This window comes from Saccopteryx leptura, chromosome 2, assembly GCF_036850995.1.
Source record: "Saccopteryx leptura isolate mSacLep1 chromosome 2, mSacLep1_pri_phased_curated, whole genome shotgun sequence".
Taxonomy (NCBI): Eukaryota; Metazoa; Chordata; class Mammalia; order Chiroptera; family Emballonuridae; genus Saccopteryx; species Saccopteryx leptura.
Genome location: NC_089504.1, coordinates 342943855 through 342959453, shown reverse-complemented (window position 1 = coordinate 342959453; position 15599 = coordinate 342943855). Strand labels below are relative to the sequence as shown.

Here is a 15599-nt window from a genome sequence, read left to right as displayed (position 1 = left end):
AAAGTAGACAGGAACACCATTGTGATCAATTCCTCAAAAACCCTAACCCTTCACTATTGTTTTCATAATCATATAGTCTGATTTACAACGATTTCCAGTATATTATAAAAACCAAAGATCTCTGAAGTCAGAGACACCAGAAATCATCATTGCCATCTGTCCGCTGTATAACCTTGGGCAAATTACCAAACCTCTCTCTAGGCTTAGGCCTGCTTCCCCAGCCATAAAATCCAGATGATTACTCTACAGTATTACAGCACAGGTTGTGAAGTTTAAAGAGGTACAAAGTAATGAATTATTATTTTAAAGCATAGTTGAGACCAGTCAATAACCCAGAAGAATAAATTCAGCTATTAAATTTAATTACATGTAAATTGATAGGAAAAATAATTGGCTGCTAGCAAGCTCAGCAAATAAGAACTTGAAAACACATTACATTGGGTCATAGATATGAGCATATCACACACTGGTCTAAAAATACATGCACACCTGTTTGACATACCAAATTTTCTGGATAATTTGACTAGGACTGGGTTTCAAAATAACACTATACTTGAAAAATTAAAATTTTAAAAGCCTCACATAAGCAATCAATCCTTTTCAGAAATGAATGCAAAATAGAGCACACAATTCTTGAGGCATTCCGAAAGGTAGGGAGAGGCCCTGGCCAGCTGGCTCAGTGGTATGAGTGTCAGCCCAGTGTGTGGAAGTCCTGGGTTTGATTCCTGGCCAGGGCATACAGAAGAAGCGCCCATTTGCTTCTCCACTCCTTCCCATCTCTTTTCTCTCTTCCCCTCCTGCAGCCAAAGCTGCATTGGAACAAAGCTGGCCTGGGCGCTGAGGATGGCTCCATGGCCTCCGCCTCAGGCACTAGAATGGCTCCAGTTGCAACAAAGCAATGCCCCAGATGGGCAGAACATCGCCCCCTGGTGGGCATGCCAGGTGGATCCCAGTCGGGTGCATGCAGGAGTCTGTCCTCTGCCTCCCTGCTTCTCACTTCAGAAAAATACATTAAAAAAAAAAAAGATGCCTGACCAGGCGGTGGCGCAGCGGATAGAGCGTCGGACTGGGATGCAGAGGACCCAGGTTCGAGACCCCGAGGTCACCAGCTTGAGCGCGGGCTCATCTGGTTTGAGCAAAAGCCTACCAGCTTGAACCCAAAGTCACTGGGTCCAGCAAGGGGTTACTCGGTCTGCTGAAGGCCCGTGGTCAAGGCACATATGAGAAAGCAATCAATGAACAACTAAGGTGTTGCAATGCGCAATGAAAAACTAATGATTGATGCTTCTCATCTCTCTCTGTCCCTGTCTATCCCTCTCTCTGACTCACTCTCTGTCTCTATAATAAATAAATAAAATTAAAAAAAAAAAAAAAAAGAAAGAAAGACAAAAGGTAGGGAGAGCCCTGACAAGATAGCTTGGTTGGTTCGAGCTTCACCCTCAGGTATAGAAATTACCAGTTTGATTCCCGGTCAGGGCACAATACAGGAACAGATTGATGTACCTGTACATGCCTCTGGTCTCTCTCTCTCTCTGTCCTTTCCTCTCTCTCTCTAAAAATCAATAATAAAAATTTTTTTAAAAAACATAGACAACAGTTAAGAATTCCTCTGGGACCCACAGTAATGCCTATTATTCATTTTACCACTGGCTGATATGATAGATCTCTGTGCAGACATTTAACAGAACTTTTGCACAAGTCCACAGAAAAACAAGCGTATGTATCACACAAAAGGAAATTCACAACTAAAAGATGATTGCTGTAATTAAATACAATATATAATAAAGTGAGATTATAACTATCTATAACACAATCTCCATACTTGAAATATCCTCTAGGACAGCGGTTCTCAACCTGTGGGTCGCAACCCCGGCGGGGGTCGAACGACCAAAACACAGGGGTCGCCTAAAGCCATAAATATGTATTTCTGATGGCTTTAGGCGACCCCTGTGTTTTGGTCGTTCGACCCCATCGGGGTCGTGACCCACAGGTTGAGAACCGCTGCTCTAGGATATCAAAGAAATGGTTCAACCTAGATAAAACTACAGCAGGAAGCTGAGTCTCCAGTCTGGACGTTTTCCTCAGCCTATACAGAGTCTACATGCTTTCCATTATTTAACCATTAATTCAAATAACTGAACAACTTCTAGGTGCCAGACCCTAACTCAATGCTGGAAAAAAAATAATAAAAAAATAAAAAAATGAGAGACTCTCACTCAAGGAGTTCTAAGTCCAGTAAGATGAGACACTGTACATTATAAGAAAGTACATAGTAGGAAAGGTAAAACAGCACAGTTGTAAAAGGCTGAGACTGGTCCAAACTACCTGAAAGCTATTTTTTCAACTAACTCTGTGAGTGGGGTTAAGTTTTTCATTTGTAAAATGGAATAGGATCTACCTTACCAGGGGGTTACATGAGATACTAGTGCAGGGGTCCCCAAACGTTTTACACAGGGGGCCAGTTCACTGTCCCTCAGACCATTGGAGGGCTGGACTATAAAAATAACTGAACAGGCCCTGGCTGGTTGGCTCAGCGGTAGAGCGTCGGCCTGGCGTGCGGGGGACCCGGGTTCGATTCCCGGCCAGGGCACATAGGAGAAGCGCCCATTTGCTTCTCCACCCCCCCCTCCTCTCTGTCTCTCTCTTCCCCTCCCGCAGCCAAGGCTCCATTGGAGCAAAGATGGCTCGATGCTGGGGATGGCTCCTTGGCCTCTGCCCCAGGCGCTAGAGTGGCTCTGGTCTCGGCAGAGCGACGCCCCGGAGGGGCAGAGCATCGCCCCCTGGTGGGCAGAGCGTTCCCCCTGGTGGGCGTGCCGGGTGGATCCCCGTCGGGCGCATGCGGGAGTCTGTCTCTCCCCGTTTCCAGCTTCAGAAGAAAAAAAAAAACACACACAAAAAAAAGTAAAAAAAAAACAAAAAAACAACTGAACAGACCCTGGTCGGTTGGCTCAGTGGTAGAGCGTCGGCGTGGCGTGCAGGAGTCCCAGGTTCGATTCCCGGCCAGGGCACACAGGAGAAGCACCCGTCTGCTTCTCCACCCCTCCCCCTCTCCTTCCTCTCTGTCTCTCTCTTCCCCTCCCGCAGCCTCCACTGGAGCAAAGATGGCCCGGGTGCTGGGGATGGTTCTGTGGCTTCTGCCTCAGGCGCTAGAGTGGCTCTGGTCGCAACATAGCGATGCCCCGGATGGGCAGAGCATCGCTCCCTGGTGGGCAGAGCATCGTCCCCTGGTGGGCGTGCCGGGTGGATCCCAGTCGGCGCATGCGGGAGTCTGTCTGACTGTCTCTCCCCGTTTCCAGCTTCAGAAAAATGCAAAAAAACAAAACAAAACAAAACAAAAAACTGAACAAATCCCTATGCACATTGCACATATCTTATTTTAAAGTAAAAAAACAAAATGGGAACAAATACAATATTTAAAATAAAGAACAAGTAAATTTAAATCAACAAACTGACCAGTATTTCAATGGGAACTATGCTCCTCTCACTGACCACCAATGAAAGAGGTGCCCCTTCCGGAAGTGCGTGGGGGCCGGATAAATGGCCTCAGGGGGGGCACAGTTTGGGGATCTTTGTACTAGTGCATAACACAGCTAGTAAAAGAGTAATCACCCTACATTGTTAGCTAGTAAAAGTGTTACCATTAGTAAAAGGACTACTACTAAAATATGGCCGAAGTGCTATAGGAGCACAGAAAATGAAGCAACTAACTCTGCCTGGGAAAGGTGTTAGCGATAACAAATTGAGTCTTTAAAAATGAGTAGTAGGGGCCCTGGCCAGTTGGCTCTGCGGTAGAACGTTGGCCCAGCATATGGACATGCCAGGTTCAATTTCCAGTCAGGGCACAGGAAAAGCGACCATCTGCTTCTCCATCCTTCCCCTCTCCCTTCTCTCTATCTCTCTCTCTTTCTCTCCTGCAGCCATGGCTCAGTTGGAGCAAGTTGGCCCCAGGTGCTAAGGATGGCTCCATGGCTTCACCTCAGGCACTAAAATAGCTTGGTTGCCCAGCAACAGAGCAATGGCCCCAGATGAGCAGAGCACTGCCTGGTGTGGGCTAGCAGGGTAGACCCCAGTTGGGGTGCATGGGAAAGTTTGTCTCTCTGCCTCCCTGCTTCTCACTTAAGAAAAATAAGAAATAAAAAAATAAAATAATAATAATAAATGAATGAGTTCTTGGAATTCCAGACAGGTAAGAATATATGCAAAAACAAAATAATGAAAGAACCTAGCTGATCCAGACAACAACAAAACCTTCAGGGTGGCAGGACGAGGGGAAAAAATATATACCTGTTACAAGGCATCAGATGCTTAAGAGTCTTATAAGCCAAGTTAGTAAGTTTAGATCTTATATATTGAGACAATCAGGAACCACAGGAAAAGTCATCACATCTTAGGAGAGACTGGCTACTTTTTTACGGGAACAAATGAACAAAATAGACTGATTTTGTCATCTATTCTTATCCTTTTACGATGTGATGCTAACACAATAAATGTTTGGGAAATGGAATTGTCTAGTAGACCTATACACAGTAAAAAGGCCTGAAAGAGTATGCAATAAACAATCAATTAAATTTTAATACTAAGATGTTTCTGAAAAATATATATATATATAACATTTAGTGATAAGCACATCAACTATGCCCTACCAGTTAGGTAACTGGTGAAAAATACTGCCTAGTATTAAAGAGAAGGCATACCAGCACTCTTCTCTTTGAAGAGAGGCCAATGTATATACACCACAGCAGAAAAAATACTACAAAAGAAATCAGAAGATTAAAGTTCAAAATCCAACTCCATACTAGGTAAAATAATTTATCTGGACCTCAGCTTCTTCTAGAAGAGTTACTACCTATTTCTATTTACTTCACTGAGTTACTAGAAGAATTAGACAAGAACGTACATAAGGGTGCTTATTAAATCACAACAGTGGCCCTAGCCGGTTGGCTCAGTGGTAGAGCATCAGCCTGGCATGCAAAAGTCCCGGGTTCGATTCCCGGCCAGGGCACACAGAAGCTCCCAACTGCTTCTCCACCCCTCCCCCTCTCCTTCCTCTCTGTCTCTCTCTTCCCCTCCCGCAGCTGAGGCTCCATTGGAGCAAAGATGGCCCGGGCACTGGGGATGGCTCCTTGGCCTCTGCCCCAGGCACTAGAGTGGCTCTGGTCGCGACAGAGCGACGCCCTGGAGGGGCAGAGCATCGCCCCCTGGTGGGCAGAGTGTCGCCCCCTGGTGGGCGTGCCGGGTGGATCCCGGTCGGACGCATGCAGGCGTCTGTCTCTCCCCGTTTCCAGCTTCAGAAAAATACAAAAAAAAAAAAAAAATCACAACAGTATATGATATGTTACCATTCTAATATTCAAGGTTAGATGATTTAACCATACCTTAGTGCCTGTTTCTTAACTTCTTTTCCTCTAATGATCTTGCCCATTCTACCTTGGCCATTTCACTCTTATGGTCGTTAAGAATATTCTCAACCCTCCCATAATCTCTATTTCAAACACTGTCCTCTCCAACCACAACCTTCTATCTTTTCAGTTCATTTCCTCTAATACCTTCACCTCAATTCTTAAATCCCATCAGAATTTACAATCCCATTGGTCCCACTTTTTACTCAGCCCCTTATCCCTTAACACAGCTTTAACTCTAAGTAGAGCACACCTAATACAATTGTATCTGAATTAATCTTCCCTGAGGAAAACTGCTTTGAATTCTATCCCCATTTTTTATTTTTTTAGCTTTCTTTTATTGATTTGAGGGAGAAAGAGGAGGGAGCGGAGAGAAATATCAATTTTTTATTCTACTCAGTTGTGTATTCACTGGTTGCTTCTTGTATGTTTCCTGACAGAGGATCTATCTTGCAACCTTGGAGTACTGGGACAACACTCTAACCAACTGAGCTACTGGTCAGAGTCTCCCCCTGCTTAAACGCTTTAAATAGCTAGTACATTCCTGCTTAAAGCATTAAAATAAAACTTAATTTTGTAACCCTACCTTTCACTTTTTCCCTATGCCCAAAGGTTTATTCATTGTCCTAAAAACCCAATCCTGCTTCGTCCACTTCTTTCTTCGCCTTGGCTATTTTCTCCAACTGAATGCCTCCCATTCTTTTCCTTTGCAAGAATGCACTCCCATCATCTTACAAGACTGGTTTAAATGCTAACTGCTTCAAAAAGGCATGCTCAATCATCTAATTTTCAGGATCCTCTCCTTTCCTTAGAGTTTTACATTTATTGACTATACTATTCATCTGATAATCATGCTGGTCTTATAAGCAATGAACTAAATATTATTATTTTTGTTATCCCTCCATCTGTAACAAAAGCTCCTTAAAGAACATTTCTTAACCAACTTCCCCAAGGCATAGTCAGACATACTTCTTCATACCATTACTATCCAAATAGTTTTATTTAATAATAAATTTTTTAAAGATTTTATTTGATTTTACAGAGAGGGGAAGAGAGAGGGGAGTGGCGCAAGAAGTATCAACTCATATTTGCTTCACTTCAGTTGTTCGTTCGCTGATTGCTTGCCGTATGAGCCCTGACCTCTGACCAGGCAAGCCCAGGGTTTAAAGCAGCGACCTCTGCTATCCAGGTCAACGTCTTTCCACTGTGCCACCAAAGGCCAGGTTTATTTAACAGTCTTTTAAAAAATTAGTTTATATTCTAGAAAATAATCTCAAGGTAAATATATCTATCCCTTGGTATCTCTTATGTAGATGATATGCTAAAGTAGTATTAAACCAATTATATTTTCAACCACTTTTGCCCTTCCTTTTAAGATATCTCATATTACTTATAGCAACAACAAGGGAAATTACTAATACTACAGCATATAATCCACAAATATCAGGTTTAGCTTCTTCTGTAGTCAAGACCAAGAGTATGAAATTCATTTCCTGATTTTTTATAGTACCTACAAAAAAGGTGAAAAATAAGCTTCCATTCTCTCAACTCTGGAAAAATGTTACATGAGATATGAGTACTTACTTTTCTAACAATTATTTAAAATGTCAGCCACAAAATACGATAAATGACTTTTTCTATTTCAACTTTAAACCCGTAGAGCTGTTTTAATTTCACTTCTATAAAACATGATAAATTGAATTCCTCTTTGAAATCAATGTAATTGCCACAGAGTGGCAAGGATGACAATAAATAATTGTAAAAGTAGTTTCTTGTTGCTTGAGATTTATTTGACCTCAACATTGTCAGTAAAAATATTAAGGAAAGTAATTAATGTTTTAGCCCTAATTTTAATTTCTTACTGTCTATAGAACTTACTAAAACATGTGCTATGAACCTATTTAGAATGCCAAAGCAACTTTAGCTTTTTCTTCAATACATTCCTAAAGTAGGTATAAAATACTTAATGTATTATTAAATCCCAAAGAAATCATTTAGTATAAGCATGACAATCCAGTATTTTGTCTTTCAGCCTGAGCACATTTAAATTTCTGCACTGACTAGTACAATATGCACTAAGAACATTTGATTTGACTTCAGAGTTAAATGGACAATTCACTTTTTATAACTGCAAAATCATCACAGCATCTTCTGGTATTCATTGCAATATCAAATCAATGATTTCTTTCACTATTTGTGGTGGTCATTTGTAATTCCTTTTGTAATTACCATGAGCCAGCTTTCACGCAATACTAAATGGCAATACTAATATGAAAAGAGAACTAATGCCAAACATACAAACAAGTAAAAGTACCAAGTTATTTCAGGGAAGGAAGGAATTTTAATATAATTCAAGAACTGGATTTCTACCTCAAGCTGGAATACATTTTCATTAATAAAATATGAGAAATTTATTAAATCACAAGAACAAAGATAAAACCTCTACAAAGATTTCAAATCCTCAATTCAAGAAGTCAGGAACTTCTGCAAGTCCTTTTCAGAAAATGATAATTTTGACCACACCAAAAAAATGTCCTTTTTTTATTTTATCATGTACTCAAATAGAAATTATATGGAAATGTGTATTAGCTACGAAGCATCACAATCAGGATATGAATGTGTTTTTTCAAATCATAGTCACAGATTTTAATCCCGGTTATGTAACTTATCATAAAGGCCTAAAAATGTGATAAGAGAATCTCTCCAGAATACCCTAATGAGAACTGTGTGACATGTATAGAATAAAAGAAAAGAAGACAACAAAACACTTATTTTTCTATACTACTGATGCACTAGAACGGCCCTGTAATAATCAGCCTAATAGTGAGAATATTTGCTTAGATCTGTTTCTTCTTGGTCACCACATGTGTAGTCCTGATACGCCAAGGCTGCAGATTAGATCCCCAGTCAGGGCGCATACAAGAATCAGTTAATGAATGCATAAATAAGTGGAACAACAAATTGATTTTTCTCTTTCTCCCCCTTCCTCTTCCTCTAAAAATCAATGAATAAAAATATTTTGAAATAAAAATATCTGAATGTCACATTCTGGTATCATACATGAAACACAAGAAGGAATCTTACAAACATATTACATAAAAGTAATACATGACTTGTTTATTGCTATTTACCATTATGATTATTCACATGATCATAGAAAGTTCTTGGGTAATTTTTATATTTTTATTATAACCTTTAAGATAACATTTGTTTCTCTCATTACTTTATTACTCACTGTTATCATAACTCTTTTTCATTAGAAATCTAATGCAGCCCTGGCCGGTTGGCTCAGTGGTAGAGCATCGGCCTGGCGTGCTGAAGTCCCGGGTTCGATTCCCAGCCAGGGCACACAGGAGAAGCACCCATCTGCTTCTCCACCCCTCCCTCCTCTTTCCTCTCTGTCTCTCTCTTCCCCTCCCGCAGCCGAGGCTCCATTGGAGCAAAGATGACCCGGGCGCTGGGGATGGCTCCTTGGCCTCTGCCCCAGGAGCTAGAGTGGTTCTCCAAGCGACAGAGCGACGCCCCGGATGGGCAGAGCATCGCCCCCTGGTGGGCGTGCCAGGTGGATCCCGGTTGGGTGCATGCGGGAGTCTGTCTGACTGCCTCCCCGTTTCCAGCTTCAGAAAAATACAAAAAAAAAAAAAAAAAGTGCACATGGCAAGCAACCAAAGAACAACTCAAATGAAACACTGTGAGTTGATACATCTCGCTTCACCCCCCTAAAATTAATAAAAATCTTTTAAAAAAATCTAATGCAGAATACATCCAGAACAAGGTGGAATGAGAGGATCTTTTAAATCACCAGCCTGCTAAAGGCACACAAACTGAAGAACATTTCCTTACTAGTATTCAGCTGCATCACCATTAAGCACAACCACTATTTAACACCTGATAGTTGTACATCACTGTACAAATAAAACTTTCCTTAGTGAACCTATTATTACAAGTGTTAAATACATCTACATCCTAAATGTGAAAATACACCTTAATCTGGTAAATGTAGGCAGAAGTCATGTCACATTCAGAAATTGAGGACAGATCCTTAAAGGAGAAGTTAAAACTCGTAAAGCTTTTTTAAAAATAAATACATCAGCCTAGATCACAAAAATTAAATACCACTTTAAAAGGCTACACAAAAGAATGTCTAAACTAAAACAACAGTTAACAATATGTCCTTTAAAACAGTGTAACTGATCACTGTCAGAAGCCTCCCTAAAAGCCCTAGGGAGACCAACAAGAAACAAATCTGAACAAAATAAAACAGATTAAAAACTAATTGTATTACCTCTCTAAAAGCTCATTTGTTCTGTGTGACCTATAAGTTTATATCATCTATAGTCGAGGCCTCAATTAGTTATATAAAATATATAACTACCAGTAAAGATAATAGTCCTGAGCACAGGTTCAAGAATCAAAAAGCCAGAGTCTGAATCCAGGGTCTGCCACTTACCAGCTCTGTGTACCTGGAAATTATTTAACTCTGTGCCTCAGCCGCTTCCTTTGAAAAAGTGAGTATAAGTACCTATCTCATAGGATTATTGTGGAGATTGAAATAATACATGTAAAGCCTGTAAAATGGTACCTGTTTATTATTAAAGTTATCAAAAACTCTTGAAATCAATATAATCTTATTTAATGTCACCCCAATAAATTTAATAAAAACAAAACAAAACCTCTTAAATGTATGTCCTTGATAATGATTATTCTTTATGTCCTTAAGAGCTTCAAGTGGCATACCACAGCTATACCTCCTCATTATACCAAACACCTCTGAAACTTCAGGTGTTCACAAAACCTAACAGTGAACTCACCTTCGACTCCACAACTAAGTTCAAGAGACAACTTGACGGTGTCTCCAAAATCTGCACTTGATGGTAAATTGGCAAAGAAAATAGTAGCCATGTAGAACTTACCAGAGAAGATGCATGGAAAAATTTCCAGCACTGTAAGATTTGTTTAAAGCAACAGGATCTATGTACTTGGTTTGGAAACCTACTTTGATTTGTTTTCAAGTGTATTCAGTGGCTTCACCTTGTTTATCACTTAAAATCTTAAAAGGAGGCCACATTTATTTTTGAAAAACCTGACCCTGAAAAATTTTGATATACTACTTGCAGGAGCATCCTATTACAATTTCTCTCCAATAACTTAAATCAAAGGACATCATTAATGAAAATCAAGCTATACTTTTTCCTTTAGTAAAATAAAACATCCAGAGAAATATCACTTTATTTTTAAATGAAAGCTTTTAAAGAAATATTAGCACAATAATTTACAAAAGTTTTAACATCTTATAATTGTCTAAAAGCTTTAATTCCCAATACCCTACCCATCCATAGCCCTAGAATATCTAACTTTAAAAAAAACCATTTCCCTGGCTGACTCAATACAGCAGGAATTGGTAATTCCAACATAAAAGGAGGAAATAAATTTAAGATATATGTAGTATCTTCAAAGTACTACCAAACTAAACAATAGGTTTTACATAACTCCAAAATATATAACTGGCAGTTACATATTTTATATAACTAATTGAGGCATCAACTATGGAGGATATAAATTTATAGGTCACACAGAACAAATGAGCTTTTAGAGGTGATACAATTAATTTTTAATGTTTTTTTTGTTCAGATTTGTTTCTAGCTGATCTCCCAGCATCAGAAAACAAAATATAATCTCACTTGAAAAGTAGAGGCTTTCTCAATTTTTTCAGGTGACAGCATCCACTCTGCTATCCAGTTTTCAAAATCTTCTTTCAAGGCCCTGCAAATCCTTTTTTCCTTATTTAAACCTGCTGAAATTCTGTGGTTGACAGCCATTTTCCCTCTAAACTTATTTGTTCATCACATTATCTATTTTGAATTTTACTAGGTCACCTTGAAATTCTCTCCTCTGAAAAGCACTTGGGGGTTTTAGTTATCAACGTCTCTTTAAAAAACTACTAATAGAGCCTACACATCTAGCAGCCTACGTCGTTTTATGGTGCTAAAGAACAATCTTTCTCAGGGATCAAACCGCTAATATGAATTGCTTCCAACTTCCCTGGATCTGCATTATATCCTTAAACACCTTGAGATCCTGTATTGTGCTGCAGCTAGCTGTACAGCAGGCGCATGATCACAAGGCTTTCCAATAGCCCCCAGATCCCTTATCGTTGCAAAACTTCTCTCAAGCGTTCTATACACTAGACTATTCAGTGTTGGTTTAATCTGTTTATTTACCAACCCAACCATTTCAGGGAACTCAAACCCTTCAAACTGCTTCTGAATAGTCCCATATTACTTTGAGAATGATCTATCTGCAGGATAAAAACTTGAGTTCTGAGGTTCATACCCTGACCCAAATTGCTGTTGCCAGGATATGCGGTAGTAATGCAGTGGTTTCTTAGTCTCTAAGGATGTATCTTATCATAGAAATAGCCAATTTCTACTAAATCTCTCGGAACTGCCGAGATTTCGGCGGTAACACTGCTCAATAATGCTCAATAATGCTCAATAGGAACGTATCCTAAACAGCCGAAAGATGAGTTATTCTAATTTGCCTCTATTTTTTTCCTCAATAATGCTTGCTATCACAAGGGCATTTTTCTATACGACATTGGCAACTAGAGAGCGAAAAATCAAGCTTTTGGCACTAATCATACGTTTGGAAAGTCCATTATCATTCTGCTGCTTACGATTCTTCCTTGGAGGTAAAATGTGGGGCGAGGCTCACATCGACCATAGTCCTATAACTTACTGTTTTCCAACCCCAATTAACGGCCTAATAATAATAACAAAACACGCCCGGAGAAATCTCAATGTTTGACTAACCAAGAAAGCGTATAACTAATGCACTCTTTCCCAAGTGAGGAATTTGAAAAGTAGACAATGAAAGGAATTTAATTATTAGAGGAGAACCCCCCCCCCCAAAAAAAAAACTGTGAAAGCAAAACCCAGGGGTTCGGAAGTCCCAACACTCGTCCCAAATCCTCTCACCCAACCCTCTTTTCCCGGGGGAGCCAGCGGTGCGCCTCCACAGGCCGGGCAGACGCAGGAGAGCACAGCCCCTAACCGCGGCCAGGCCGGGGTTCCGAAACCCGGAGCTCACATAGGCTGAAGGCCGCAAACCCGGCGACGTGAGGTTTAAGAGATAAGAAAATATGGGGTGAGAGGAGATGGGGCCTCGTCTCAAGGCGGGAGGCCCCTGGAAGAATCGCAGGCGGCGAAAAGCGAGCTGGTTCGTAAGCCGGAGCAGAACCTGGGCGGAAAGAGAGCAGGAGTAGAGGAGAAGGAGGTTTCGGTTCGGCCAGCGCCTTCCTCGGATCCTCAGCGACGCCCGTGTTTACCTGAAAGTCTCGGTCTTCGTTGAAGCGGGAGAAGCGGTCCGCCATTTTGCCGCCTTCTCTCCTCAGAACGACACCCTCCGGTTCGCTCCCTCCCTCCCGCGATACCCGCCCCCTCGGCTCAGCTCCCCAGTTCCCCGCCTCTTCCCACGCCCACCCAGCGCGCGCTGGCGAGGAAGGGTGGGAGCGAGAAGGCGCGGCCTGACCGGAGCCCGGGAGGCGCATGCGCCTTTAAGTCCCAGAGGCGGAATCTTCCCTTTTTATCGCCCGCTCTGCGCACCGCCCAGGGCGACCCCGGCTGCCGCGCGTGCGCACTCACGCCAGCGAGCTGCAAGCGCTTCCGGAGAGAAAGGGCGTAGGGGGTATAGTACCTCGCTTCCGGATGTTTTCCACCTGCTCTTTTCCCGAGTGTGTTATCTTTTATTAACGTCCTGCTTCCCTGTGTTCGCAGAAGCCATTACCCTGCTTTCTTCATCCGACAATAGCATAAAGTAGTGGCTGAAAGTGCAGATTTTGGAGCCAGATTGTTTAGTTTCGATTCCCGCTTCTCCCTAAGGATTCCAGGAGTAGTCAACCTTTTTATACCTACCGCCCGCTTTTGTATCTCTGTTAGTAGTAAAATTTTCTAACCGCTCACTGGTTCCACAGTAATGGTGATTTATAAAATAGGGAAGTAACTTTACTTTATAAAATTTATAAAGCAGAGTTACAGCAAGTTAAAGCATATAATAATAACTTACCAAGTACTTTATGTCGGATTTTCGCTAAGTTTGGCAGAATAAATCTTTATAAAACAACTTACTATAGTTAAATCTTTTTATTTATACTTTGGTTGCTCCGCTACTGCCCACCATAAAAGCTGAAGGCCCACTAGTGGGCGGTAGGGACCAGGTTGACTACCACTGGTAGACGGTGAACAAGACGGGAAAGATAACTTTTTTCATAGGGCTTACATTTCCAGTGAGGACTATCAGATAAATAATAAAATAATTACATAATCCCAGGTATTAACGAGTGCTACGTGAAGAAAAACTGGTGCAGTGATAAGAGGGACTTCTGAAATTACCCTTTACTGAGGAATAGCAAGGGACCCACACCTTGGAGCAGAGGAAATGTTAAAACTAAAGGCCCCGGCCCTGGCCGGTTTGCTCAGTGGATAGGGTCTGATGTCCCAGGTTTGATCCCTGGACAGGGCACACGTGAGAGGTGACTATCTGCTTCCCCTCTCCCTCTCCCCCATCTCTCTCTCCTCCCCTCTTGCAGCCAGTGGCTCAGTTGGTCTGAGCATTGGCCTCAGGCGCTGAGGATAGCTGGGTTGATTGGAGCATAGGCCCCAGTCAGGGGTTGCAGGGTGAATCAAGGTTGGGGCATATGTAGCAGTCTGTCTCTCTATCTCCCTTCCTCTCATTAAAAAAAAAAAAAAGCCAACCTGACCAGGCGGTGGCACAGTGGATAGAGCGTCGGACTGGGATGCGGAGAACCCAGGTTCGAGACCCCGAGGTTGCCAGATTGAGCATGGGCTCATCTGGTTTGAGCAAAAGCCCACCTGCTTGAACCCAAGGTTGCTGGCTCCAGCAGGGGGTTACTCGGTCTGCTGAAAGCCTGTGGTCAAGGCACATATGAGAAAGCAATCAATGAACAACTAAGGTGTTGCAACGCGCAATGAAAAACTAATGATTTTTTTTTTTTCAGGGACAGAGAGAGATAGAGTCAGAGAGAGGGATAGATAAGGACAGACAGACAGGAACGGAGAGAAATGAGAAGCATCAATCATCAGTTTTTCCTTGCGACACCGTAGTTGTTCATTGATTGCTTTCTCATATGTGCCTTGACCACGGGCCTTCAGCAGACTAAGTAACCCCTTGCTCGAGCCAGCGACCTTGGGTCCAAGCTGGCGAGCTTTTTTCTTTTCTTTTTTTTTTTTTTGCTCAAAGCCAGATGAGCCCGCGCTCAAACTGGCAACCTCTTGAAAAACTAATGATTGATGCTTCTCGTCTCTCTCTGTTCCTGTCTGTCTGTCCTTGTTTATCCCTCTCTCTCTCTCTGTAAAAAACAAAAACAAAACAAAACCAGTGACTGCTAAGAACTTGACATTTTCAAGCAATCATTTGAGAGAAGTTATTTCCCAGAGACCAAAGTTGGTCCAAATGAACTAAAGCTGTCTGGGCTTCAGTTTCCTTTTTATAAAACAAGGAAATTGAATTTTGTAATCTTTACTGCCATACCCAGCATTAATTTTGTATGGGTTATGATTAAAATTTTTCTGTTTTGTGACGTTCCTGAGGACCCCACCCAGCCCTCTTGCTCCTTTAGCCAAAATACATAAAATATGGGAGGGGTAGCAGGACTTCCCTGCTTTTGGAAAGAGTAGTTGACAGAAATCACACAATGGAAAAATGGCCCTTAACTACCCTAAGAGAGTCAAACACAATGTAATTTTTTCTGGAGGAAGGGTGTGTATCTTCTTATGCCACCCCTTGCCTCACCCAACCCCCAGTCCAAGCAGAATAAGGTTCTAAGTAGTGAAAAGAACTCCCTACCTAAGGAGAGGCAGAACACAGAATTTATACATTGTAAAGAGAATTGAGGGTAAATGTGGCAGATTGAATGACATGGCTACACATGACACAATTACCCATTCTCCCTCTACCAACCTCACTAAAATGACAGTAAAAGGATAAGAAGGGCATAAATTCACATATACAAAGAGACCCGAAGAAGCGACAATAGCAGGCAAAAGATGTTAACATTTTGGAAGGTGGAGAGCATAGATAAATGGAAATGGCTTTAGTAGAATGGAGAAAGCAAAGTTCTAGAGTGGAGAAGCCAGGAAATAAGTTCATGAATGCTGAGGTGTACTAGAAAGGCTCAGAAAT

At 41.7% G+C, this 15599-nt stretch overlaps 1 protein-coding gene across 2 annotated transcripts in view; it reads right to left on the bottom strand.

Moving 5' to 3' along the window:
- GPATCH8 (G-patch domain containing 8) overlaps window positions 1–12813 on the bottom strand; it is a 93100-nt gene extending 80287 nt beyond the window's left edge. For both annotated transcript variants that reach the window (XM_066363957.1, XM_066363958.1), the window contains exon 1: window positions 12727–12813. In XM_066363957.1, coding sequence (XP_066220054.1) covers window positions 12727–12771 — 45 coding nt within the window. In that variant the 5' untranslated portion in view covers window positions 12772–12813. The remainder of the gene's footprint in view (window positions 1–12726) is intronic.
- Between the last annotated feature and the right edge of the window lie 2786 nt (window positions 12814–15599).